The sequence below is a fragment of the Orussus abietinus genome, unplaced genomic scaffold (assembly GCF_000612105.2).
Source record: "Orussus abietinus isolate OABI.00-Male unplaced genomic scaffold, Oabi_2.0 scaffold78, whole genome shotgun sequence".
Lineage (NCBI taxonomy): Eukaryota > Metazoa > Arthropoda > Insecta > Hymenoptera > Orussidae > Orussus > Orussus abietinus.
In genome coordinates this window covers 299,338-324,529 of record NW_019394353.1, presented here as the reverse complement: position 1 = coordinate 324,529, position 25,192 = coordinate 299,338, and the positions used below count along the sequence as shown (strand labels likewise).

Below are 25,192 nucleotides of genomic sequence, written 5' to 3'. Positions count from 1 at the left end.
TTAAGCATTGCGGAAAGGGTCGCCTTACAATTAGCGTTTCCTAATTATTCTACCAGAGGGCGGCATCTCCATTGCGCTCTTTTTTGCCGGGCTAAATCGTCCATTGAGATCGGTTCTTTGCACCGAAGGAGCTTAAAGGAGATCCGCTTACCTCACCTCCTCTCTTTCCCTCTTAGAGAACGGATTATGAACTTGAACTTGAGCCGCGTCCGACATTTTACACTTCGAGTACTACATATAAAAGTCGCCATAAAAATCCGAACTACTAGTCTGTAAATTTCCAGGAATTATGCGGCAGCGTTCCTCTCTGCTTTTATTGTTTGTCGACGATTAGTATTTCCAAAAAATGGTAGATGATACTCGCGTATAGAACCTTCTTGAAAGATCGACCTTAAGAACGCAAACTACCAGTCTGGAAATTTCCAGGAATTATGCGGCAACTTCGTGAACGTTACCCTGTGCTTTTATCGTCCGTAACGGTTGGTTTTCCCAGAATGTGGCAGACGATATTCCCGTATAGAAGCTTCTTGAAAGATCGGCCTTAAAAATGCGAAACGCTAGTCTGACGGGAAGGTCTGGAAATTTCCAGGAATTATGCGGTAACCTCGTCAACGTTATTTCATCTTAGCGTCATGCCCATCATGGAGTACATGAAAATTCCAGCCGCCTTCTTCGTATGCAGCATCGCTGCAGCCTGCGCGGAAAGAAATCCCGAGAGACCAGCTCTCTCTCTCGCGAGTGTTGGCGCATACGTAGGGTGAATTTTTATCAAGTGAGAAATATTTTTCGAACCCTGCCCTCGGAATCCCGGGAAGAGGGACTCCTTTCTCGAGTAAATCGACTTCCAGCCGCCGCGGGGCGCCACTTGGTTATCCAGGAATCGCGTGCCTGCCAAGCCTTCTACGCGTCTTCGTCGATTTCACCTGAATGATGTATATTATATATTATTTCATACATGCCGACGGTAGGAAATATGGTACACAACCTAGCTCCCAATTTACACGGTACTTTATTTACACGGTGGGTTCCTAACCTAAGATACGGCATGTTGCGGTGAGTTCCTAACCCAAGAATCTTTTACTCCAACAATGGCTTCCATTTCTTCCACATATCTCCGTTGGGATTAATGCCAGGGACCAGCTGTTCGGAAATCTCCAAGTAGTTCTTCGCCGAGCTCGTCAATGGCGGCCATTTTCTCGTTATTACGTCGTCAATCTTCGGCGTCGGTGTCCTGCACAACGAGAATCCATAAATCCCATCGAAAGATGACCCAATTCCTTCCCAGATGGATCGAAATCATCCCGCCTCGTTCAATTTCATCCTCTTTTTATCTTTTTCTCATTTCCTTCCATACTCCTATAGGTTAATCCTTAAGAGGGTACCGAACCTTTCTACTGTTACCGACTGACAGGCGACTTCGAGACAAATACATTTTCGAGCGAGAAATAATAAATAAACAGACATTTACATATCGCTTAAAAAAATATCGCAATAGCTGATTAGTCGAGTATGTCTTTTTATTATTCATATTTTTTTTTTCTTCATACCCTGTCTTGGCAAAGTCCGTCCACATGCGAGTCATTCGCTCCGTGACAAGGTAATCCATTGTGCCAGATTGATAACTCTTATCGCCCGTGAATTTCGGTATATGAAATAAGCAGCTGAGTTCATCGCCGTGAGTCGACTCTGTAAAATCGACAATATTAACGTATTATGAAATTTTCGTTTATATATATATTTTTTAATTCATTTTTTAATCAGGCGCGCTGAACAACATTCAAACTCGCGAGATTTCATTTTTTGCTTACATTCTTCGAAAAGAAATTTTCTTCTTTGTTTCATTTAATCCGGAGAAGGAACGAAAAATGAAATTTCATGAGTTTGAAAATTATTCAACGCACCCGGTTTAAAGATGAAATTAAAAAATAATTCGGGGCAGTTAGGGAGATATGAACATTGGAATGATTTCATTTACCATTGACTTTGGTTTTTGTGACGGTCTCGAGGATGCTGAATTTCGGAACGTGAACAAATTTATAAACAAAGGTCGGCGTCTCGAGGTCGGCTTGCAGCTCAATGACTTTCTGTATGCCATTATAAATAGTCACGTCTCCCATGAAATGGAGATATTCATTAACATGGGAAGAGGTTACAGGACCCCCCTCGAAGTACATGTCCTTGATAATCTTAACAATTTCCGGTTTTCCGCAGACATTACGTACTTTGGCAACGGTCTTCAAGATTTCCTCAAAGTGGTCCTCTAACCACTCGTGCCAGTTTTCCCGATGGTCTGGAAAAGATAAGGTCCCTCCCTGAAGGTGATAAGGCATTAAAAAACCCTCTTTTATGAAATTTCCTCCTAATCCGGTGTACCGATTCGTTTCAAACTTGACAGTGTTAATGTGGAGGCCATAAGGAAGCTTTTGACACCCATGAAGCTTGACTTTTTACAAATAATTTGTTTATTCATGTAAACATTTTTTTATAAACAATGAAATTTCAAGAAAGCCAGGACCTTGCTTATGGCCTTTATAGTCATTTCCTGGAGTTTGAGACAAATTGGTACACCCAGTTTGGAGAAAAGTCTCATAAACCATTTAATTTCCTCAAAAGTGTCATTTTTTCGTGGAGTTTTATTAATAATAGTTAATGAGAGTACTTATTAATTTAAGAGCTCCCTCGAAGGAATTAAATCCGATTATTAAGGGGACACGAATTCCTTGTTTTGCTAGTTCCATCCCAGAAATCGCACAAAATGGAGTTGGACTTTTGTCGTCAATGGACGGGCCTACTGTCATCTCTAAGTCATCTAATGTCTGAAAGAAATAAATAGTTATATCCACCTGCGAGACATTAAAAAACAGAATAGAAATGTTAAGAATCCATCGACGTTGGAAATTATCGCTGACACTTTCTGTGTTCCCTATTATTTCCATTTTAAGGAGTTCATCGCCATATTGGATCTAACGATACTCTCTGACCGCTTTTGATATTTCGGATATTTCAACTAGTAGAATGGACCGTATAAATAAATGTAGGTACAATAAATATCACCAGATTGGTTGTTATCTTGCTCTGTGCCTCCATGAGTTCCTTCAAGGGTAAGGAACGAAAAAAGGTGACGAGTTCCTCGACGTCGGAGGTCTCCTTTTCCAATATGGCGGCCATCTTGAACCCGAGAGGCAAACTATTCTTCCGGAAGCTCGGGGGATTAAAAAGGGAGTGACTTTGCATGATGGCTTTGTGGAAGAGACCTGGGGAAGTCCAGAAGAAATTTTTCAAGAGCTTAATAAGTAATGTCTTTGCGGTTTATTCTGAATTTTAATGTCACCTTTGGACGAAGGAGAGACACAGAGATAATGGACACACGAGGATCCTGCACTGCCCCCGAAAATTGTGACGTTTTCAGGATCACCGCCGAAAGACCTTATATTTTCCTGTACCCACTGCAGTGCTGCCTTCAAATCCTTAAGGCCTTGGTTTCCCGATACCAATGGGTGATCCAAATTTGAAAAACCTGTATAAAGATTATTTTTACTATCATTATCCCACTTTTCAGAGTACCTGAAATTATTCAGTACTTTGTACACAACCTAAAAGTCGAAAAACGTATGATGTGGTATTTTCAGGAGGAACATTAAGGCCGTAGATTTTTTTTAATCGGTTTATAGCAGATTGTTCATCGAACAGCCTGTTTTCGACTGCAGATATATATATTTAAATCCGAAATCGGATGACAATCGACCAATCAACGCGCGTAATTAAAGCCCCAATTGAAGTAAACTCGAGGTAGGAGATTTTATTTCCATTTAGGAAAATCCAATTTGTTAGGAAATTTGGGGGGGTAAAAAAAAAGAGTGGAAAACGGGTGAGGTGTAATAATGGGCGCGCATGAAACATCGAACGCCATTTAAAAGGCAATCAATGGAGCAATTTCATTGACCGGTACAGAGGGAGACGGCGCTGAACATTATTCCTCATTTTCCCCCGGGAAGGTCTAGTCCGCAGTTTTAATTATCAAAAGTTCCATCACCGTCCCGAATTTTAATTACTCCGCGGCGAAAACCGGGGGATTAACAATTACCGGACGGATTAATGAAATTTAACGGCGATTTAAATTACGCGGGCGCGGTAATTTGAAATTTCGCGCTCCTGTTTTCTCTCGCTGCGCTTTTAATTACTACGCCGGAAGTGCGACGGAATTGAGGCTGACGACGGAGATAAATATTAGAAAGACATTTCACTCGAGCCAGTTAGTTGACAAGACTCTCATTAAACGAGAATTAAATGCAAAAGTCGAGGGAAAACTGCCGCGGGATATTTTCAAGATGGCCGCCTCCTCTTCTTCGACCTTGCGACATAATCCTCGCGTTCTATGTCTTAAATTCATCGATAGGTCCGTTTTAATCACTGATTCAATATTATCAGAATATAGTTATGGAGCTATATCGAGGGAGAGTCAAAACCCACCTAAAAAGCCAAGTCTGTAGTTGGTTGACACAAAGACGACGCCATGTTTGATGAGATAATCGGGCCTGAAAATCTCATGGCTGTTGGACCCCACGACAAAAGAGCCCCCATGGATCCAAAACATGACGGGCTTCGGTTTGTCGAAAGATTCCGTCGATACATTTAAATAAAGGCAGTCCTCGCCTCCTATAACCTCTTTGGAGACAATGTCCTGTTGGACGGATTCGCCGCCATCTTGAACGGCTTCGCGAATTCCCTTCCAGGACTTTGCCGGCTGGGGGTCCTTAAGAGGTTATGAAAGAGTCAGCCTATATACGAGCTGTCCCTTTTTCAAGTGGTATAAGTCCACTTAAAAATAAAAAAAGTGTAAAAGACAGCTCTCACTTGGAATCTTAACTCGCCGACTGGTGGCTCCGCGAACGGGATTCCGCGGAAGCAAAAGAACTCTCCACCAGCGACATTCCGCTCGACATAACCCTTCAATAGGCCCTGCTTCACTCTGACAATCGGCGCCATCAGGATTTTAACTAACGTTGTATCTTCTTACACTACTTCATGCCCACAACCACAAGAAGACTGACTCTTAAAATCATTTCTTTTAGTATTTATACCTCGCAATGCCGCATTAATAACCCCTCGGTTATCAGGAATTAATTATCGCGCTTTTGTTCTCTCTCTAAGTTTCCACTTTTCCGTCCATTTAGCGGGTAATAAGTGATTGCGAGTTTCTAATCACTAAACATGGACATATTGTAATCAGAAATCGGAAGAAGTACAACAGAAAGCGAATATTTTCATTCCTGGAAACAGTTCCAATGAAAAATATCGCATTGTTGCAAAGTTGCGTCGTTGGTCAATGTTCAAAAGTCGTATACGAAACATTATTAATTTCCCACGCGAAAGTTGATAGTATGAACGGTAGAGTCTTGCGCCAAGTACGTTTTAAACCCTGCGCGAATCCATTCCACCGAAGGATTCTTTTTTTTTCTAAAAAGTGATTTTTCTCCCATGTTTAAAAAAACCATAACACCAGTTAGGGTGGCAACTATCAGGCCGAAATTTTGGATTTCTTTCGCAAACGTTCCCAGGCGGCGTATCTTTCGGAGGGGATGTCCACTTTGTTCTGAACGTCCTCGCCGATGTCGAAAATATTAACTTCCTCTTCTGTAATCGGCTTCCAAGTCGTCCCTATCAGGTCGTCCTGCCTTGGGGTGGGGTCCCTAGAAAGTTGAAATTCGAAAACTCGGCAAAATCGCTCGTCCAGGTCGAATTCGAGGAAGTATAGTTACCCAGTCGCTGCGAAGTTGGCCCAGAGTCGTAAAAGTCGTTCCATCGTTATCCAGTCCCGACTTCCGGGCCTGGGGGGTTTCAGGTCTTCTGATAAGAAGTGCGGCATGTGAAACATGTACGACAGTTCATCCGCGTGAGAGACACCTGGAATTATGTTAATATATCCTAATTGCAGCTATCAGAGAGGTATCACGCCGCGCATTTATACCCTGTCTCTCTGGCCCCTGTGAGTGATTGCCATTCTTTACACAGGTGTAAGGAGGGTAGAGGGCACTGAGGGGCCTCCCTTTTAAACCCGCGGGGCCAGTTCGTATTTATTTTTTATATTTACCTTTTGCGTAATTGCCCTTGCCCATAGCCTGCGTAATGGTGGGTTGTTCTCCACGGTATGAAAATAAATAATAATAAGTAGGTGTCGGCTGCTTCCTCTGTGTCTTGATAATTGCCTTAATATCTTTAACGAAGTGAATGTCACTTATCAACTCCGACAGATTTTGAATTAAGTCCTTCCCAATTGGTTTATCGTTGAAATAAGCCTTCCTAATTGTTTTCTCCAACTCGGACACGTATTTCGGATCCTTCCAGCTCACGTTGTTGTAAATAAATTGTTGCAAATGTTTTTCGTACAAGTCGAGCGAGTGTTCGTCGATTCCTGGAAGGAATATTAAAATATTTAATTCCATTGGGAAAGTTCGCCAATATATACGTATATGTGTATAGATAATATTTAATATTAATAGTCTTCGTATGGAAATATGTCTTGAATTTGTAGTAATCAGGTCGACGAAACGTCTTATCACCTTTTAGGAACATGATGCCTTCGTTTGTGGTATGGCCAATCACAACGGGCACCTGGATCCCTTTTTCCGCGTATTTTTCCACCGGATGCGGAAGAAAAGGATTTTCCGACTTATCATCCACCCCCGGACCAATCGGTAGATTTAAAAACACATTTTCCTGTGCACATTGAACATCGGATAAGAATTAATTAATTAAAATAAATCCTCACAGAAATCCTCAAAAAATTTAGTTCCGGCTAAACGTCACAGACGGCGCCGCTGGTCGATTAGGGTACAAAAAATCCCGAATCCGCGGGAATATCGATAGTTTTACATCGATCTCGTAATTACTTTACGGAAATTACATTTTTAATACTGTGCCGTACCTCTGGAGTGATAATCTTCGTCTGCGCCTCCACGAGCTTGTCCACGGGAATTTCTCGGAGAAATTCGACCACTTCTTCGGGATCCGTAGACTCCGATCCGAGGATCTTTGCAATTTTGAAAGATCGCTCCGGAAGTCCTTGCCCATGAGCCCATTCGCATGTGGCCGTGCCACTTTGCATAATTGCTTTATGAAAAAGACCTGCGGGTCGTGGAAACGAAACTGTGCATCTTTCCTCTTAATTTTCGAACTAACCTAACAATCCAGATAATGGTGATAAATCTTAGTACTACCTTTTGCTAGTGGCGATAGTGTTAGGTAGTGCACGGAGGCGCCACCTGCACTTTCCCCGAATATAGTAACATTTTCAGGGTCCCCACCGAAAGCTGGTATATTTTCTTTAACCCACGACAGTGCTGCCACCTGGTCCTTCAGTCCTTGATTACCGGGAGCGAGTTTATGGTCCAAATTTAAGAATCCTGGGGAATAAAGAACAGAACTTCGAGATAGATATTAATGTCGGTAATGGGACGCGTCGTTTGAGGATCCAAAATGGCGTCGCCGGGAAAAACGGTACAGATGAAATTCACTTTATCTACGTCGATGAAATCTCCCCGCGCCTTTCATATCACCTTAATGGGGAACACTTACCAAGGACACCGAGGCGGTAATTAAATGTAACTAGGATGACGTTTTCTTTGATTAAGTAATCCGGTCCGACGAAAGTCTCGTTTCCGGATCCGCCGGTGAATCCACCGCCATGGATCCAAACCATAACCGGTCTTTTCTCATCCAAGGAAGTCGTGTAGACATTAAGGTAGAGACAATCCTCATCCCCGAAAAAGCTGAAGGGTGGAAGTTGCATCTGTTGTGCGCAAACATCCCCAGCATGTTTCGATGCATCTCTTACGCCACTCCACCCTGCCGGAGGCTGCGGGTCCTTAATCAGAGAAATTTAACATTTAAATTTCAATATTTAATGACAAATTAACATAGACTATTTTCTGTATAAACTTCTAGATACAGGCGAAAATGTGTCGTGTACGCTTCTGTGCTAAAACGAAGGAAACAGAAGATTTAGTTGGCACTGAGATCACAGATGGCGCAGGGGGTCCCTCTGCAGTCAATAAGGGCCTCAGAAATCTCATAAATTGGGTTTCTTTGTAGTAATCTTTCACTTTAAATGGGAAGTTATATTAAATATGCGTACCCTGAAAGAAGTTAGGTTAGGTGCGCGTGGTTACCTTAAATCTGAGGCTGCCGACAGGTGGCGCAGCGAACGGTATTCCCTTAAACGCGAAATATGAAGGGCCTAAAACGCTTTCCAACGTCGTTCCTCGCAATTCCCCTTGCTTCACTTTAATAACAGGAGAACTCATGATTTGCTCTCGAGCGAGTTAGATTAGATAACTCCACGGCGACGATTCTCCCTCGTTTATATCGGGCGTTTAGAGAGCATGCCTGATAACGAATCGCCGTGGCCTTGAAATCTGTCTTGGCATTTCTTTTCCTTCGGATTGTTGCTGACTCGTAATTTTTCGAGTATGAAATAAAGTGATTACGAAATCGTTTATCGGTGCTTAAAGAGATTACGCATTGTTTCCCGATAACTGATACTGTTTTTATGTAACGCTCCTGCTGCTGCCCATGGGGAGGATTTATTAATCCCAGGGAACTAAATTCTCGGGAAAAACCAGATCGACTCTCGGGAGTGGGAAATGAATTTTCTCACCTTTCGATTATTGGGAAATAGATTTCATGATTTATTGTCCATGTGTAGATGTTTCAGGAAACTCGATACAGTTTTGCGCCAAGTACGTATGCATCGATTTCTTCTTCATTGGGGAGGTCTTAAAGCCTCGTGGCGCCATCTAACAATCACTGAGAGATATATCACGACCTGCTCTCTTGATAAACTCGATATAAACGCGGAGCTCCGCGGATATAGGTGATACCTAAACCATTTCGAGTTACAGATTCCTAACAATGATAAGTGAAGGATTTATTTACTTTGCGAACGGTTTAAACTTTCAAGCCAATTATAATAGATAATAGATTATAGAATAATAAACAAATTTCGAGCCAAATCCGTTTGCGAGAAACGTCAAAAAAAAAAGCGTAAAGACAGCTCCCACTTGGAATCTTAACCCTCTAACTGGTGGCTCCGCGAATGGGATTCTGCGGAAGCAAAAAAACTCTCCACCAGCGACTTCACTCTACAATCAGCGTCATCTGGATTTTCGCAAATTAGCTCTTACGAATCTGCACATTTTTTAGTTCGCTGTTTCAAAACCACTCTTAAAAAACAAAATTGATTTCCCACTCAACGCCTGAATTTTCGATCTGTTCATAATAATTGTTATCGGTGATAGTGAAAACAAAGTCTAACAATAACTGAAACGTTCGAAGTTTTTAACAAAAATATAATTACGAAACTACTGGAGTTCGTTTCGTGAGAAAAGTAAGTTTATAAACAGGTTATACCTCGCGCATTCATTCTAATATACTCTTAAATGCATAATCGTCTTATCAGGCTCGATAAGTGGCATAATATACAAATAATACAAACTAAGTAATATATAAGTAGACTATATACAAATGCAGAAATTTACAAACATGATTCTAATGGGAAAGATCAATTTCCCAAGGTGCGCAAATCTTCGACGATCCTTAGCTGCTTTGTAAAAGCTCGACTGGCAATATTAAATCGGCTCTCGTTTTTCACAGCGCTTAATATAAATTTCATTTGCTTCGGGTGAAGTCAAGCTCCAAAAGTTTATCGCAGTCAATTTAATCTCGTCACTTCTCGTCGTCTGATGCAAATGATTTATTTTCATTCCCTTGTTTACTCTCCAGCGGGATGGGGATGTCTCCGTTCAATTCATCTTCTGCTGGCAATTCCACATATTTATAAGCCATCGCCATCAGACCGAATATTAACATGTCCACGAACATGAGACCGGCGAACAAAAAGAACTCCATGGCCTGAAACGTCAAATTTTAAGTAGACGTAAGTAGTTTTCGATATGGACTAACCTCACATTTAACATATTAGTAAGTGACAATTAAATAACAATTAACTATATGCATCGAAGGCGTTATGTTAAAACTTCAATTTCATCAAACGCTGTACTTGGCGCTCCGCTCTTTTATTACTCACCTGACTACTAACGAAAGCTCCTTCGGCAATGATAACCACTATCAAATTGCCGAAAGCTACCGTCAATAACCATCCAGCTTGCAAAAGAGACTTCATGCTAACCGGAGCTTGAGTAAACGCAAAAGCCAGTCCTGTTACTGAGAACATAACCTCTCCCATCGTTATGATCACGTACTGAGGCAGTAACCACATCATGTGTAACGAATTGGGTTGCGTAACAGTAGTAACATTTGCAAACATTGCTTTATCGGACATATATCCAACAATGGTGTAGACGCCTCCAAGTTTTAGCGAGACAGACTTCTTCACTGCGGCGTTGTTTAGATAAATATCATAAATCCCTGGATCCACTTCCATGATATGGGACGCCTCGAAAGTGGGGTTAACTTTGAAGTCCAGTATCGACTGTGCGTTTGACTTTATACTCAGGTTATTAGGTTTGCCTTTGAGACTTTTGTCGACGTACACTAAAACTCTAACTCCAGGATTTCCTGATCCTGTTTTATTGACAGCGTCAATGTAATTGTAGTCGATACCAGTGCGAGTAACAGCCCATGACGTTGCATTTGCCTCCGTTCCACTAAGAACTCCTGAAAGATTTTTAAAAGTAAATATTAAGAGAAGCTATTGCAATGAAATGCTTCTGGATAGAACCATTATTAACCCTTTGCGCTTCGTTGTAATTACTTAAATTAGTTAGCCAAGTTATAGAGTAATTATCCGTGGTGGGAATTAAATTAATTATGCACACCGTTAACTTTTCCGGACAAGTCGGAGAGTCCAGCGTAGCTACAGGCTGCGAAATTGGCAGTGTAATTCAGGTTGACTGTATTCTCAGTCTCGACGTGTCTTTCGTGGAAATTCAGAGCTTCCAATGTAAAACTCTCGTTGCCAATCATGATCGGGACGTTGCAGTTGAGAGGATTGAAAACCCTCAGCTGAGCCACTCCTGGAGAAGGCATTATAGGATAAGTTTTCTGCAAGAAGAGGAAATAAACTTATTAAGTGCAGCTTTAAGTGAAAAATATTACTAAAATATATATTTAAATCTTGTGGGCATGGGATACGTCGAAGACATACCTCGAGTTGAAGTTCCACAAGTGCGGAGACCACAAATGCAAGTCCTGCCAATAGTCCACCGACGGTCATCTTCCTTAACGGAGTGTTAATAAAATGAATTTTCGCGCATACTGGATAAAGACATGATTCGAAGATTGGGATGAAGATGAGAATAAGCAGGGGGTTAGCCATCTGCATCTGATCTGGCTTTAGAACGAAGTCTCCCATCTGACCATTCATCTTCGTAGCCTGGATGGTCCATCTGGATCCTTGTTGATCGAACAAAGCCCAGAAGAAAGGCAAGGGGATGAACAACGTCAAAACCCGAAGAGACTCTTTGATGTCTTCGATGAGCTTCGTGTCATATTCGTCATCGGCATGATCCAACCAGTGCTGTCTCACCTTCTTCGACTTGAATTTCTTATATATTCCATGCTGAAAATATAAACTCATCATTTTTAAGCACGCTTAACAAAGTGAACTTAACTTTGATGGAAGCAGTGTTTGTCAAGAGATGCCATTTATCGACAAATTTATTTTATATCGAAGTAACTCATAACAAATGAAGTGTATGCAGTTTTACAAGTCGAACGGTCTGGTTAATACCTATCGATATGTTCATCGAGAGACAAGACAGCATCTCCGACAAGTACATGAAGTGCTGCGTCTCATTACTCCAAACACAGCCCTACCAAGAATATATATTTTTTAAACAAGCAATGGTGCTTGGAATCTGATCTTGGATTAAAGAAAAACCTGACGATGGGTTACAAATTCCCTGAAAATACTCACCGAGATGCACTTAGTTACATTAAGCACGACATTCCCTTCGGGGGCTTTGATAGTGTACAAGCATTTTCCCAGTACGAAGGTAACTGAAAGAAAGAAATTAAAATTAAAGAAGAGACATAGGGAAGATGGAAAATAAATTTACAAGAATTCATCGTTAGGCATTTCTAATACACCATCGATATGCATTTGGTGCGAAACTCAATAGACCTTCCTAGTAGTACTGGACATTTAACAATGTTATTAATTGTTCCTTACCAATTGAGCATACCATAAGGACCGCAGGCACAAAGAAAGCCAAGGAGTAACAACTATTGTCTCCGAAGCATGCCACGTCGTTTCTGAATATCGGAGTGACGAAAGTGGAGAGCAAAGAGCCGGAGTTAATGGCGAAGTAGAAGAGCGAAAAGAACATGGTGAGCTGTTGTTCTTGTTGTGGGAGAACAAATTGGTCTCCTCCAAATGCCGCCACGCAAGGTTTTATGCCTCCGGTCCCAAGAGCTATGAGGATCAGGCCTAATATGGAGAATTCCCTGAAAAAGCCAGGAATTTAACATATTTATCAACCTTAAAGAAAAAGAGACCGCGCTCCTTTCCGCTAAACATTAATCTTTTGTACACGGAGCTATGTCGACGTATGGGCGAAATTCCCCTGACCGTGCAGGCGATATTCGACCAAACGTCGGGCGCTCTTAGTAGCCAAAGTGTTAAAGTGACACTACGTATATGAGGCGTGAAAATATTGATAAAAAATCTAATAATTCCAGCACATAATTATGGAGATTTTAAACGGATTTTATTAATGAAACTCTCTCTTTTTTTATTCCCAGAACCATTTTTACCCAGTTATTAATCTTTTTGGCGTACAATGTGTTCGTTGGGACGTTTTGCAATGAATCATTTCTGAACGTGTTAAAATACATAAATAATAACCAGCACGCTTCTTCATTGTCCTTGGAAGCGGATAACTTTATTATTATCTATAAAGTTGATAATTTCATCTACGTATCAACATATTCCAGCGATATATGCAGGTATAAATGTGCAGAATACATATTTTCATTCATGATAAAAAAAAAAGATTAAAATACCAACCTTGCTGGGATTCCCAGAGGAGGAGCTGCACTTGCGGACAAAAGAAGCTGCCCAATTGTGTAGACAATGCTCAGATACATTATTGTCTTGAATTTGCCAAGTACTGAGTCGGCTAACATAGCGCCGATTAATGGGAAAAAATATACGAGCATGGAAAATGCATGATATATCACGGTGGACGTGTCGTTGCTATATTTGAGAATATTGACGAGGTAAAGCACCAGGACCGCTGAAAAAAGGGAAAATTAATTAATAATTAATTTTCAACAATGTACCTCGAGTGAAATTAATTAGAAAATCCTTAATCAACGATCCAGACATTGTTTAATATCTGCTAATATTGAAACGATGAAATTATGCCTCCCACTGTTAGGCGATGAAATTATTCAAACATGTCTGATTAATTAATACTACGTTGGCGGTAAATAATTAAAATAAATTGTAATATTAATTTGTTTCTAACTCACCTCGCATGCCATAATAAGAGAACCTTTCGCAGAACTCATTGCCAACGATGAAAAATACGGACTTGGGATATTTATAAGTCTGAAACAGAATATGCGTTATGTAATACATCCATTGTCAGTTGTTTCGAGCATTTCAAGAAAGGATTTAATTTAAACAATTTTTATTACAACTTTAACATTAAATAGTGACAAAAAAAAATTGTCACTTATCAACATTTATTCAGTGTAACTGGTATTTTTTTTTAAGTTTTTGGAGCACTCATTGTTAGAAAGCACGGAAAAACTTCACGTGTTAGGAAATGCTTTGTTTCACAGGAGACAATGGGTTAAAAAATTAGTATTCTGTGTCGTTGCAAGGTAATCACTTCCGGCGTTTCAATTACCACTTCAAGAAGAGTTTAATGCTCACAGCGATTTTTAACTGACCATTTTATACCGCGATAAAACATTATGGTGATATGAAATATGCTCAATATACATTCAATATATATAAGACGTCAAAACACGTGGAGCTAACATTGAAAAAATATTTAAAAAAAAAACAATATTCTAATGCAAATGTTTTGCAAATCTTTATAAAATCCAGGATATTTATTAAATATATAAGAAGTATAAGAAAAATATTTTTTACTATAAATAAAAAAAATATATATAAAATATTTTTTACTACTAGGGATATCGAGGAATGATTTACACCTTCGAACAAATTAAACTAAATCATCCGAGTGACTTCGTTGAGCCGTTCAATTATTTATTTATAGACAACTTATGCAAATTTAGCCTAGAAGTCAACCTTGTGTCTTTAAATTAGTTTCGGCCTCGTCGATCCACTTCTCGTGCTGATTTCTCTTAGAAAGTATTATTTCCAAGGTAATTAATGACTCTCCACGGAATTATCAAATCAACCGAAGTATTGCGATTTTTTATACGCTGAGAAAAAAAATATTTAAGTAATTAAAGAGTAATTTTATTCGAATTAACTCATTGATTAGTTATAATTAGTGAGATCTGCTTTGGCAAATTATCAGTGATAAGGAATGCGAGGGTACTTATCATTTGGTAATTTTTTTTAATTCCCTTGATTACCAGTGACTCCATCTCGCGGATAATTGTCGCACTACTTGGCGGTAATAATTAATCTCCGGGAATTCCGCAGAGCGAGTTAGGCTTAAAAATGTCGCCAATGAACGTGAGAAGATGGATATCATTTTAATCATAAGCAATTCTTGAGTCTCTCAAGGTATTCCGTTGCGCAACCGACCACTTAACCTACAAATCTGCAAAACTTGCCGCGACCTCGAATTAAAACCGAGTTTATTTCCTCACGGATTGTTAAGTTAAAATAATAGAATCTTCGTAAGGACTTTTAAAATAATAGAATCTGAACGAAGTGTCTAGTTTTAATAATTTAGAGGCGCGTATGAGAATTATATTAAATATCTATAAGAGAAATATTTTGCGCTAAAGTTGAATTAATATATTGATTGAATAAACGTTATTAAAATAAATAATTTTCGCGGTGTAGCTGCGCGTGAAGCTGAAGGAAAATCTCTTATCACCTTGACTTGGTTTCCGCGTTCCACCATGACGTGTCCCCTAGGCACGAGGTAAAATAACCCTAGGAAAAAACTAGACCGAAATATTCCACTGACACTGGGGGACCCAATGCACTTGTTAAAAACAACTCGAAACACAACCACGAGGCGGAAATTAATGCGGAATATGTTCTTGCGGGAAAACGAGCGACGTTGGCGACATCTGGCGCAGCCCTTGCGGGATTTTCGGAAAGAACTTTTACGCAGCGCGACTCCTTCGACTTTAGCTCCTCGACTCGCAGAGAAGTAGCGTCGGTGACGAGCATTCGGAACGACGTGAAAGTAACTACGAGACACAAATACCAACGTCGGAACCTGATTTTAAAAGAGGGGATATGTCTATCTCGAGTAAACGTACAGTGGAAGGATCTCCGAGATGTGCATTCGGGTCACTGCGAGGTACATGCGTGGCGTTTAGTAATTCTTCGGATTTTTTTGCATTTCAATCTTACCGAGAATCTTACGGTCATTTAAAGGAAACCCTAGAGAATTTAAGAACATTTAATTCTTATTTAAGAGAATTTATTCCATATCGAAACTACTCACAAGGAAACACGGCATATTTTCAACCACTCTAAAGTAATGTTTAATATTTATTTTTAACAAACAATTCGGGAAAGTTTAATTTTCCACGACTTGTGCAGTTTATCAGCACTGTTTCTTATCACAGCTAAGCGGAAATACTGAACGTTCGAGTCGAGGGGAAATACTTATAAAGAAATCGCTCATGGCCGAACTTTTTTTGTTAAACATTTTACTCTTCTAGGTCGTCGAAAAATGTTGGAAATGTCTGTTAACATTATTATCTATGAAAGTGGTATATTTAAAGTATTGCAAAAGAAAGCTTTATCGTAACGCTTATAAATAATTCTTACTTAAACGTGCAAAATATATGCAAAGTATATCATACGTATATCTTACAGATATATTCTGTAATTTCGACAGATCTATTATTTTTCTTTATCTTGCAAAAACTTGCCTTATTCAACGACTCCGTGTCGGCCTCCGAAATCGGGTGACCTGAAAAAACATTGAAATTTATATTGCAAAATAGACATAACATTACACAATGTGCAAAAAGTACGAAGTGGTACATTAGTTTCAAGCTTTCTCTCCTTAAAAATCGACAAGTGGGCACCTGGCTTTCCTTGTCACCAGAAAGGACTGTCTTGCATAATTTCATTTCATTTCGGAGTATGCAAATTAAGTAGAAGAACAATAAACTAAGAAACCTGCAAAAATGCGTGCAGTTACGTTCCTTATGCAATCAGGCCGAAGACTTTTATTGCCTTCGGGAAATTACCTTGCAGTTAAACTACTTCTACTAAACTTCACGTTTGTAAAGTCTCAAGTCGACGCAAGAAAAAAAAAAGAAACGAAGTAATAAGTATCAGAAAGTCTCGAGCGCTAAGGGTCATTTTCCGGAGACCGGTCAAGCGAATATAGACCTTACGCCTACCTCAAAGTGAATATTAATCTATGTATAAATTATGTTAATTGTGAAATGAGACAATTAGTACCTTCACCATTGTTACTGGATGTCGTTGGCTCATTTGGTGTCAAGTTTGACATGTCAATAAGACAAGTTTTCTTTTTTTTCTTATACTTTACACTGTGGCTACAACTCGACGACTGATTAGAGCGTGATAGTACACTCGAGTTATTAAAAATTTCCGATCTTATCTTCGGATTATTGCTCCCTGACCGGTCTTGTCAACTAATCATTGCCGGTATTTTATCAGATCCAAATATTAAGGACATTATCGGTCTATCATCTTTTTTAGCCGCGATATGCAAGTTACGCACTAGTGCTGCCCTCTGCGGCGGGAAACGGAATTAAACGGACACTCTTGAGTGTACCAGTGACGTAGTAGCATAGAATAAAGAGTAAAGAAAACGTTTTGCAAATACTTAAAATGTCTGGTAAATATTTAAAAAATGTATGATATTTGTTAAATATATATAGAAAATATTGGAGAAATATTTTGTTCTGCTATCGTCGGAAAATCTGGAACGACGGTGTTTCCCCGCAGGAAATAACTCGGATTTCATTTACACAGATTGATAAGTCATATCTCGAGTGGAATCCAACACGTAATAAATATTTATCGCCGCTTGTAGCTTTATAAATATTATAACGCTTTGTATACATATACAATATCGTTCATGCAGTAATTTGCAGGATAATAATTACACATAGCAAAAATGCGATAAATAATTATCGCCGATCCCTAGCCTCGATATACAAATTTCTTAAAAAATTTGTCAATAGTTGTTGGCACTTTGTCAAGGAGTTAACAATTGTTTATTGGGACATTGTTGGGACATTCTCTGGTATGAAAATTTATCTCAACGCGTTGGCCGCCGATTTTACCGAGGAGGAAGAAGACGTAGGTGATAACGTAGTGAGTGGGCCTGATAATCCACACGCGCAAGTTTGCAACAATGTCGGCTTCAACAAAGGGAATTCTTCGCGACTATCTGGAGCGACGCTGGAATCGGCCTCCAGAACGACGAAACTATATTTCCGCACCATTATTGCGAATATCACCATATTGATAAGGATCAAGGCTGCGAATAAGAAGAACTCGTGCGCCTGAAAGAAAAAATTAAAAATTAAAATCCTTGGAAATTTTCCCAATTTACATGATTAACTATTATTTCTTACAGAATGAACTCCTTTCCTAGTCGTACAAATTAAAATAAATAATATAGAGGTCTCTAGTTTCCACGTGGAACTGATATTTTTTTTTCTAGATATGTTTATGTTCCTCAGAATTTATTTAAGGTGGGTTTCGCGTACTTTTTCGATAGATTCGGAAATTCTCCGCTTTGAAGTTTACGAAACGCGGAAGAATCGTTTAATTTGATTAGTTTTAGTGCGTTTTAGACGCGGAGGAATATGCGAGGTGGGAGCGATCTTCTAGGTGGGGGCAAAATGGCCGACTAGAGGGGGAATTGCACAGCGCTGTACGCGCAAACTGGTTAATCAGCTCCATTATAATAAATGACGTACTTGGCTCCTGAAGAAGCGAGCTTGCGTAATTATAATGACCATTAAGTTGCCTAGCGCCACGATGACGTACCAAGCAGCGATAGTGACCGTTTTCATACTATTAGGAGCCTGAAAATAACCATAAATAGTTTCTAAAGCGATTTTGTGGATTACTAAAGTCTTCTAAATTCTTGTACAATTCTCCTGAGTTTTTTATTCATCGTATCAGAACGTTTAATGATTGTATGCCGATCGAAGCACCAAACGACGCCATCTTGGTTCCAGTCTAGACTAAGGAAATGGTTGTATTAATTATTGTTTGATTAATTGGCACGCACCTGAGTAAAGGAGAACTCTAGACCGGAAATCGCAAACATTACGTCTGCTATGGATATTAAAAGATATTGCGGGATCAGCCAGAACATGTGAATCTTATTTGGTGGCGTCATCGTGAACAATTTGTGAAACTGCAAATTAATTATTAAATAATTAATAGAGCTAAATAATTAACATTTCTATCTTACAAAAATGTTCTTCTATGAATGTTCATAAATTTAAAAAACCAAATGTTGTCATTGAGACTCTCAACAAATCTTTCATGTCTTCGACATCTTGGAAAATTCGTCGCTTGAGATATTTAACAAAGATTACTGCGTAAAGATGTGGAAATTAATATCTTATAAATTATAATTGTTTTAAGTAAGACCCACGACAATGTTGCCTGCGTGTTCTCTCACTACGAGTAAATAAACGGCTCCTAGATCGAGGTCAACAAAGTCTTTGTGCCGTGCATCGGGGTCGTCGCCATTTTGAACGGTGTACTGAAACCTAAATAAGAAATTAGGATAATTGCACCTGCAGATACATTATAAATAAACTTGCACTCATTGTCTTTGACCTTCCGGGTTCCAATTCCATATAAGTAGACTCGGAAAGTGATTTTTTATCCGGCACGAAGTACTCGTCTTGTAGTCCACTTTTCCCACTCAGAGTAATTGTTACGTTCTTCAAACAAGATGTGTCCCTCAGGAAGATCACTCTGTAATAAATCAGTAATGGAATTAAATACCCCATTGAGATATTCAAGAAATATTTTAGACACCAGACAATATTTTAAAAATTATTCCATGCTTTTAGCAGTGTATGTATTTGGTGCGAAACGCAATCGAGTTTTGTAGTACATTAATTTTTTTTAATAATCACCGAAGTTTTGGATTCCCATTTAAAGACTTCTTGTAGTCGTCTGGGTCCATAGCAAAAAGAGCAAGATCTCTGCCCCTTAAGAATGATATGAAAGTGGAGTTTTAAAGGTGTCGATCCTTCGGTTTGACACTTTACTCCGAACTGAATGTGTCGAAGCACTTCGAAGCTTATAATATGAACATGAAGGTTGTAAAACTCTGGTTAATTATCTACAGAGAATTAAAATTCATGGGTGCGAAGACTTTACATATAGCCTCCATATTAATATTATAAACAATTGACCCTGCTACTTTCATATCACCTTAAGCCTATCAACAAAGTATCAACTTTATATTCCGTGACGTTGACTTCTATTGTTAATGTTGGATTAGTAAGTTGAAGGTCCCAGCATCCAGGAGGTGCGACAAAGTACAATTTGTATGTCGTGAAATTGTGTACGGAGACATTAAACACTTGTTTGTCCCCTGGACCGATGGACAATTCAGATTCGAAGGGTGCCAAAAAACCAACATCGCAGCCCAGAGTGTTGACCAAGTTCAACGTAGCTTCTCCTTTATCGGGCAACACTGGATAGGTTTCCTGAAATTGTACATACAGAATGTTAAATAGAATTTCAATTAAACATTTCTCCTATTGCAAAAAGTGCTTGGAAAACACTCATCCAGACTTTGACGATAAACTGTATCCCTCGAAGCAAAGAAAATTGACATACGATAAGTACCTATCGCAGACGAAAGGAATATAATTGCAGAAAAGCATACCTTCTGTTTTCAGAACATGCTGTTGTATTAATAGAAGCTTAAGTAGAGGTTTATAATTACTTGTAACTTCAATTCCAACAATCCGCTGGCTATGAATGCCAGGCCTGCGAATACTCCTCCGATAATCATTCGCTGAAGTGGCGAATGCAACAGTCTTAATTTCCCAAGCGTGGGATAGATACTTTTATCAAAAAGCGGGATCAGAAAGAGCACAATTGCCGGATTAATCACCTGCAGGGAAAATATATATGTTGATATATAAAAATAAATTGTTAGGGGAAAAACTTAGAAGCTTAATATTTTATTAATAATATTAATTTCTACCTGCATCTGGTCTGGCAACATTTGAATTCCCAGAAATTCTCCGTTCATTCGCGAAGCCTGAAACGTCCATCTGGATCCCTGGCTCAAATAGTAACTTATAATTAATTACGATGAATTTTTTCTTTTTAATTTGTTTATAAGTGCTTTTTAAATTTTGTCGAAGGGAATAAAAATGTACTTATGTAGTGATGTGCCGATATTGTACCTGCTGATCGAAGAGACTCCAGAAAAGGGGCAGCGGTATGTACAGGAATAAGATAGCGAGTACTATCTTTATGTCAGCTATTAATTTCAATGAATGTTTCTCTCGAGCATAATCCAGCCAGTGATTGTATACTCGAGAGGTGTTACGAGCAGTCAATTTTCTCCTCGCAGCGAACTAAAAAAGGAAACATTAAGAACACTTCGATAGAAATACTTGAAGGAGCTGTCATCACCTGGACTCACCAGAATGCAGTTAATAAAGTTTAACATAATATTCTCCTTTGGATACTTCAGACGATACAGTGGTTTCCCAAGTGTAAATAATACTGGACGTAGAAAAGATATATAACCTTACTTATGCATCAAATTGTATAAATGGAATTATATTAAAGGTTAAAAAGAGATAAATCTCTTTGGGAATAAAATATCTTCAGACATTACGTAAAGCAGTGACCATCAGGGCTGCGGGAAATCCAAATCCAAGAGCGTAGCAAGTGTCATCGCCGAAGCAAGTGAGAGCCTTTCTCAACATTGGTGTTAATATCATCCCAACGAACCCTCCGAAGTTGATAGTGAAGTAGAAAATTGAAAAGAATTGCTGCAGACGTTCCTGTTGCTGTGGTAAATGGAATTGGTCCCCTCCGAAGGCAGCTACGCAAGGTTTTATTCCTCCCGTGCCCCATGCAATTAATATTAGCCCAATGTATGTAAATCCACTGTTAAAGGGGATATAAACATTTAAATAATTCACACAATTCACTATTATTACACTTAGCAGAAAAGACATTAATGATCGACTGACTTACGTAGGGGAAATTGCAATCGGAGGAGTTGCCGCAACACACATTAAAATGTTTCCTACGGCATAGATTATGGAGAAGTATAAAATCGTCCTGGAAGAAGGAAAGAAATACAAGTGGATAAATAAATTTAACTCCTAAATATATTCTCAATTGATGATAAAATATGGCATACCTGAACCGTCCTAAATAACTATCTGCGAGAATAGCACCAACTACGGATATGAAATAACACAACATGATGAAAACATGGTAGATCACCGTCGCTTCATTTTCATGGAACAGTAAGACGTTCCTCAAATACAGGGAAAGAATCGCTGCAATTTTAAGACAAATACCTTTTACCATTAAGCGTATAAGTTAAAATTAATATTAATGCAGAGAAGTTAACCTTACTTCGCAACCCACAGAAGGAGAACCTCTCGCAGAACTCAGTGGCAATAATAAGGAATATCGATCGTGGATATTTGTCGGCATCCTAAAAGGAAAACAATGTTATTAAATTGCACATGTGTTAATTCCTATTTTCATTACAATTCTAAATTTCATTCTAATTCTATTTTAATTTATTTCAGTGTGTGCGTACAGTTTTAATATATTTTTAACAATTTAGAATATACCTGCTCTGCGCTTTTCTTCTCGGTCTGATTGTGGTCGCATACCTGTTTTCCTTGCATTTGCTTAATATCAGTATTTTTAGAAATTGCATTAATTTCAAGAATGAATAATCCAATAATTCTTTGTCACGTGGGCAGATATATACCTACGAAGTATGATTTTGACAGTTGACATCTCTAGTGACAGGAAGAACAGTTCTACATAAATTAAATATTCATAAAACATATATAGGAGAATGATAAAAGTCCAATTGAACATCGTGAAGTTGTAAACTGATCCTAAATTTCATTGTTTCTTTTCTTCATTTCACTCTGGATATAAAAAAAGTAGAAAGACCTATTCAAATTTGGCGCCACGTTTTGACATCGCAATATGGCCGCTCCCCACCTTGCGGCTAAACATGGCGAATCCACGTAATTCGACGAATGAACCCACGTGAGATGAAAGTGCGAGAAGTGAGCGCTCTCGTCGAAACCACGTAACGAACGCCCTACTCGTTTCAATGAATAGTCTCGGATTTTCACCAGCAGAAACGTTCGGTAATACCGCGAGCTCCTCATGTTTCACATTTTCGCTCGATTTGCTTTACGTAATAGACCCCATGCTCTGAGATGGGACTTCGGGCTCGTCCATATATTCTTACGTCATGGTTTACACAGAGGCGAGTGCGGCCACCGGGATGTCAACATTCGTGCCAATTGCCGGGAAGGAGGGAAAATAGAAAAAAGGCGCTGGCTTCGAAAAGAAGTGTCGAGAACGGCGACCCGGTTAGGACATGGCGGAGCCCCCGACCGAGGGCGACAGTTTTTCGGCCAGGGGCGGGGGCAAGGGGCCTTTTCTCGTATCGGAGTAAGTGGCGCACCAGACGCTTGATTTTGCGCACCGCGCGATGGGATTCGACGTGCATCGGTTTCAGGGCGACGTCGACGAGGAACTCCTCTGTCCGATTTGTTCCGGAGTCCTGGAAGACCCCGTGCAGGTATCCGTCGACCTTAAGTGCCCCGGCGGCGTGCCACTCCTAACCTAACCTAAACTCATCTCGACTGCACTCTTTTATTAACACCCTAGAACACGTATACTCGATGTTGCTCACGTTATTCCATCCCTCCCAGGGCGTTCCTAGGGCTCTTTGTTTTATCCACCCCTCAGCGTTATTTAAATCATCACGATAAGGAATTAATCAGTTATGGTTTTTATTATTCCATTTTAATGTCTTGTTTTTGTTCAGCCAAATTGATATGCAGCGGTTCATAAAATGTTACTACAAATCGTTATTCAAAGTTTTGAATCAGGGTTCCCGACGGAGAAGTTTTAGGTTAGATTAAGAAACCGCCGGGCAGAGTCTGAGGACTGGTAGGTGAGCGATGTGTTACAGGCCTCGGCGTGCGAGCATGCCTTCTGTCGAGTCTGCATCAACGAGTGGATCAACCGACAACCGACGTGTCCTTTGGACCGGACGCCGATCACATCGGCGCAGCTCCGAACGGTGCCCAGAATCCTGCGGAACCTCCTATCCCGGCTGTGTATCAACTGCGACAACGCAATGTACGGCTGTCAAACGATGGTCAAGTTAAACAGCTTGACGACTCACCTGGAGGAGTGCGAGTTCAACCCGAAGAGGCCGGTTAGTTGCGAGCAAGGCTGCAGCGTCATCATTCCGAAGGACGAGCTGAAGGACCACAACTGTGTGCGGGAACTCAGAAAGGTCATCAATGTCCAAAAGCAAAAGCTGTCCGACATGAAACGGGAGCTGACCGAGCAACAGTTCCAGATGAACGAACAGAAACGAGAGATCAACCTGTTGAAAGACTTCATGAGAGCCATGAGGGTGTCCAATCCAGCGATGAGAGCCATCGCCGATCAGATGGAGAGGGATGAGGTTCTCCGGTGGTCCGCTACGCTACCTCGGGCAAGAGTCACCAGGTGGGGCGGCATGATCTCAACACCTGACGAACTTCTCCAGGTAGTGCTATCTATCACCATCGTCTTGACATTTCTACGCATCGCTGCTAAGATACATTGTTTCGTACCAAATTCCATATGAAATGTCTTCGTGGCTCGAAGTGCTATTTCGTTTTATCTTAAATTTGAGGTTTTATTAAACACGTTTGATTCTAAAATGCTGCTTTAAATGTCCACAGACAATGATCAGAAGAACTCTCTCGGAGCACAACTGTCCACCGAACATAATCGACGAACTGATGGAGAACTGCCACGAGAGAAAATGGCCACCCGGCTTGAGCTCCCTGGAGACCAGACAGAACTTCAGGCGACAGTACGAGAATTATGTCTGCAAGAGAGTCCCCGGGAAACAAGCCGTCCTGGTGCTTCATTGCGACAACCAACACATGCCCGAGGACATGATGGTGGAGCCTGGTTTAGTGATGATCTTTGCACACGGGATAGAATAAGGACGATATAAGTGTACTATAAGGTGGCCGATGACTACTATGTAATTGCGCAAGAAACTTTCTAGTATTTACAACGCGGTCTTATGGTGCCGTGGAATGAAATAATTCCCGCGACATCTGGTGACGTCCGATTCAAATAACGCGCGCGAAACTTGGAGGCGATAGATGCAACCTCTGGTGGCGTTCAATTCAAATAACGCGCGCAAAATCTGGCGGCGATCGACGCGATCTCTGGTGGGGCCTAAGCGAGGCGGCACGGTTTTCGCCGCAATGGCTAAATCCGACAAAATCTTTCGTACATTCACTGTGATATGCGTACACCTTTTTCGTTTTGTTCGATGGTACCGCAACTGTGTGATAAATAGAGAAACAGTCAACGTTATTCCGATATATCGGCGAGGCCTAGCACACTATCGCGCGTTTCTAACCCCACGGACTTAACCTCAAATTTGGGCATTTTATAAATTGGGTTGGTTACAACGATCAGTGTTTAATATATATATACATTCAAAACTGCGTTTACTGTCGCAGGACTTTTGTATGTGTATGTGTATATTTAGGGACAGTTACAAATACGTTCCCTGTGCGACTTCGTAACTAAAAGATAAAAGATAACCTCGTGGAGTCGCCTCGGTTCGTACTTCGTCCGTTCTTTCTTTCTTTCTGTTCTTTTCTTTTGCTGCGAGAACTTTCTATTGGAGGTGCACAAACGGGAATTAGTTCCAGGTTAGTCCAATAGAGCGTTCAGGAAAAATTGTATTGCTGCACAAACGAGAATTAGTTCCAG

At 40.1% G+C, this 25,192-nt stretch overlaps 5 protein-coding genes across 9 annotated transcripts; 1 reads left to right on the top strand and 4 right to left on the bottom strand.

Moving 5' to 3' along the window:
• Positions 1-284: 284 nt before the first annotated feature.
• Positions 285-4,995, bottom strand: LOC105703523 (venom carboxylesterase-6-like). Of its 2 annotated transcripts, XM_012431977.2 has the most exons (9): positions 4,855-4,995; positions 4,471-4,753; positions 3,332-3,517; positions 3,055-3,254; positions 2,660-2,816; positions 1,976-2,290; positions 1,548-1,686; positions 1,034-1,231; positions 285-923 (listed from the first exon to the last, which is right to left on the bottom strand). In XM_012431977.2, the coding sequence occupies exons 1-8, from the start codon at positions 4,984-4,986 to the stop codon at positions 1,078-1,080; spliced, it is 1,566 nt and encodes a 521-aa protein (XP_012287400.1). In that variant the 5' UTR covers positions 4,987-4,995; the 3' UTR covers positions 285-923; positions 1,034-1,077. The 2 variants fall into 2 exon arrangements, with proteins under 2 accessions (XP_012287400.1, XP_012287399.1); XM_012431976.2 differs by lacking the exon at positions 285-923 and having other exon boundaries at positions 991-1,231.
• A 64-nt stretch (positions 4,996-5,059) lies between these two features.
• On the bottom strand, positions 5,060-8,343 carry LOC105703522 (esterase FE4-like). Its single transcript, XM_012431974.1, has 8 exons — positions 8,169-8,343; positions 7,576-7,864; positions 7,218-7,403; positions 6,926-7,125; positions 6,561-6,717; positions 6,092-6,412; positions 5,760-5,904; positions 5,060-5,690 (listed from the first exon to the last, which is right to left on the bottom strand). Exons 1-8 carry the CDS (start codon positions 8,301-8,303, stop codon positions 5,519-5,521), a joined length of 1,605 nt encoding a protein of 534 aa, XP_012287397.1. The 5' UTR covers positions 8,304-8,343; the 3' UTR covers positions 5,060-5,518.
• A 987-nt stretch (positions 8,344-9,330) lies between these two features.
• Positions 9,331-16,956, bottom strand: LOC105703521 (peptide transporter family 1). The gene is made up of 10 exons (XM_012431972.2): positions 16,610-16,956; positions 15,054-16,109; positions 13,495-13,573; positions 13,028-13,256; positions 12,191-12,465; positions 11,936-12,018; positions 11,165-11,578; positions 10,836-11,061; positions 10,085-10,674; positions 9,331-9,909 (listed from the first exon to the last, which is right to left on the bottom strand). Exons 2-10 carry the CDS (start codon positions 15,078-15,080, stop codon positions 9,724-9,726), a joined length of 2,109 nt encoding a protein of 702 aa, XP_012287395.1. The 5' UTR covers positions 15,081-16,109; positions 16,610-16,956; the 3' UTR covers positions 9,331-9,723.
• LOC105703524 (E3 ubiquitin-protein ligase NRDP1) lies at positions 9,874-24,885 on the top strand. 3 transcript variants are annotated; one of them, XM_012431981.2, is made up of 4 exons: positions 9,874-9,934; positions 22,654-22,973; positions 23,370-23,957; positions 24,136-24,885. In XM_012431981.2, exons 2-4 carry the CDS (start codon positions 22,884-22,886, stop codon positions 24,403-24,405), a joined length of 948 nt encoding a protein of 315 aa, XP_012287404.1. In that variant the 5' UTR covers positions 9,874-9,934; positions 22,654-22,883; the 3' UTR covers positions 24,406-24,885. The 3 variants fall into 3 exon arrangements, with proteins under 3 accessions (XP_012287404.1, XP_012287403.1, XP_012287401.1); XM_012431980.2 differs by having other exon boundaries at positions 23,370-23,960; XM_012431978.2 differs by lacking the exon at positions 9,874-9,934 and having other exon boundaries at positions 22,274-22,973; positions 23,352-23,960.
• LOC105703519 (solute carrier family 15 member 1) lies at positions 17,079-22,249 on the bottom strand. Of its 2 annotated transcripts, XM_012431970.1 has the most exons (16): positions 21,997-22,249; positions 21,773-21,854; positions 21,552-21,693; positions 21,383-21,469; positions 21,018-21,292; positions 20,820-20,902; positions 20,578-20,751; positions 20,373-20,450; positions 20,109-20,279; positions 19,589-19,866; positions 19,288-19,362; positions 18,983-19,123; positions 18,795-18,912; positions 18,423-18,551; positions 18,106-18,213; positions 17,079-17,685 (listed from the first exon to the last, which is right to left on the bottom strand). In XM_012431970.1, the coding sequence occupies exons 1-16, from the start codon at positions 22,051-22,053 to the stop codon at positions 17,434-17,436; spliced, it is 2,250 nt and encodes a 749-aa protein (XP_012287393.1). In that variant the 5' UTR covers positions 22,054-22,249; the 3' UTR covers positions 17,079-17,433. The 2 variants fall into 2 exon arrangements, with proteins under 2 accessions (XP_012287393.1, XP_012287394.1); XM_012431971.1 differs by lacking the exon at positions 18,106-18,213.
• Positions 24,886-25,192: the final 307 nt, after the last annotated feature.

What these genes read in the sequence shown, in the direction of transcription:
- LOC105703523 (XM_012431977.2), bottom strand. Translation starts at nt 4,986, where the DNA reads ATGGCGCCGATTGTCAGAGTGAAGCAGGGCCTATTGAAGGGTTATGTC. An exon ending in CTACAGACTTGGCTTTTTAG is followed by an intron (nt 3,518 to 4,470) that starts GTGGGTTTTGAC and finishes ATCTTTATACAG; the next exon opens with GTTTTTCAAATTTGGATCAC. An exon ending in ACGGACTTTGCCAAGACAGG is followed by an intron (nt 1,232 to 1,547) that starts GTATGAAGAAAA and finishes CTCGTTGTGCAG; the next exon opens with GACACCGACGCCGAAGATTG.
- LOC105703522 (XM_012431974.1), bottom strand. Translation starts at nt 8,303, where the DNA reads ATGAGTTCTCCTGTTATTAAAGTGAAGCAAGGGGAATTGCGAGGAACG. An exon ending in TTACCGCCTCGGTGTCCTTG is followed by an intron (nt 7,404 to 7,575) that starts GTAAGTGTTCCC and finishes TTTATTCCCCAG; the next exon opens with GATTCTTAAATTTGGACCAT. An exon ending in AGGCATCATGTTCCTAAAAG is followed by an intron (nt 6,413 to 6,560) that starts GTGATAAGACGT and finishes TATTCCTTCCAG; the next exon opens with GAATCGACGAACACTCGCTC.
- LOC105703521 (XM_012431972.2), bottom strand. Translation starts at nt 15,080, where the DNA reads ATGGTGGAACGCGGAAACCAAGTCAAG. An exon ending in ATGTAACTAAGTGCATCTCG is followed by an intron (nt 11,579 to 11,935) that starts GTGAGTATTTTC and finishes TTATATTTTCAG; the next exon opens with CATGGAATATATAAGAAATT. An exon ending in CTTGTCCGGAAAAGTTAACG is followed by an intron (nt 10,675 to 10,835) that starts GTGTGCATAATT and finishes AAAATCTTTCAG; the next exon opens with GAGTTCTTAGTGGAACGGAG.
- LOC105703519 (XM_012431970.1), bottom strand. Translation starts at nt 22,053, where the DNA reads ATGCAAGGAAAACAGGTATGCGACCACAATCAGACCGAGAAGAAAAGC. An exon ending in CTCCTTCTGTGGGTTGCGAA is followed by an intron (nt 21,694 to 21,772) that starts GTAAGGTTAACT and finishes TTAAAATTGCAG; the next exon opens with CGATTCTTTCCCTGTATTTG. An exon ending in ACTTTGTTGATAGGCTTAAG is followed by an intron (nt 19,363 to 19,588) that starts GTGATATGAAAG and finishes ATCATTCTTAAG; the next exon opens with GGGCAGAGATCTTGCTCTTT.
- LOC105703524 (XM_012431978.2), top strand. Translation starts at nt 22,884, where the DNA reads ATGGGATTCGACGTGCATCGGTTTCAGGGCGACGTCGACGAGGAACTC. An exon ending in TCCTGGAAGACCCCGTGCAG is followed by an intron (nt 22,974 to 23,351) that starts GTATCCGTCGAC and finishes GAGGACTGGTAG; the next exon opens with GTGAGCGATGTGTTACAGGC. An exon ending in CTGACGAACTTCTCCAGGTA is followed by an intron (nt 23,961 to 24,135) that starts GTGCTATCTATC and finishes AAATGTCCACAG; the next exon opens with ACAATGATCAGAAGAACTCT.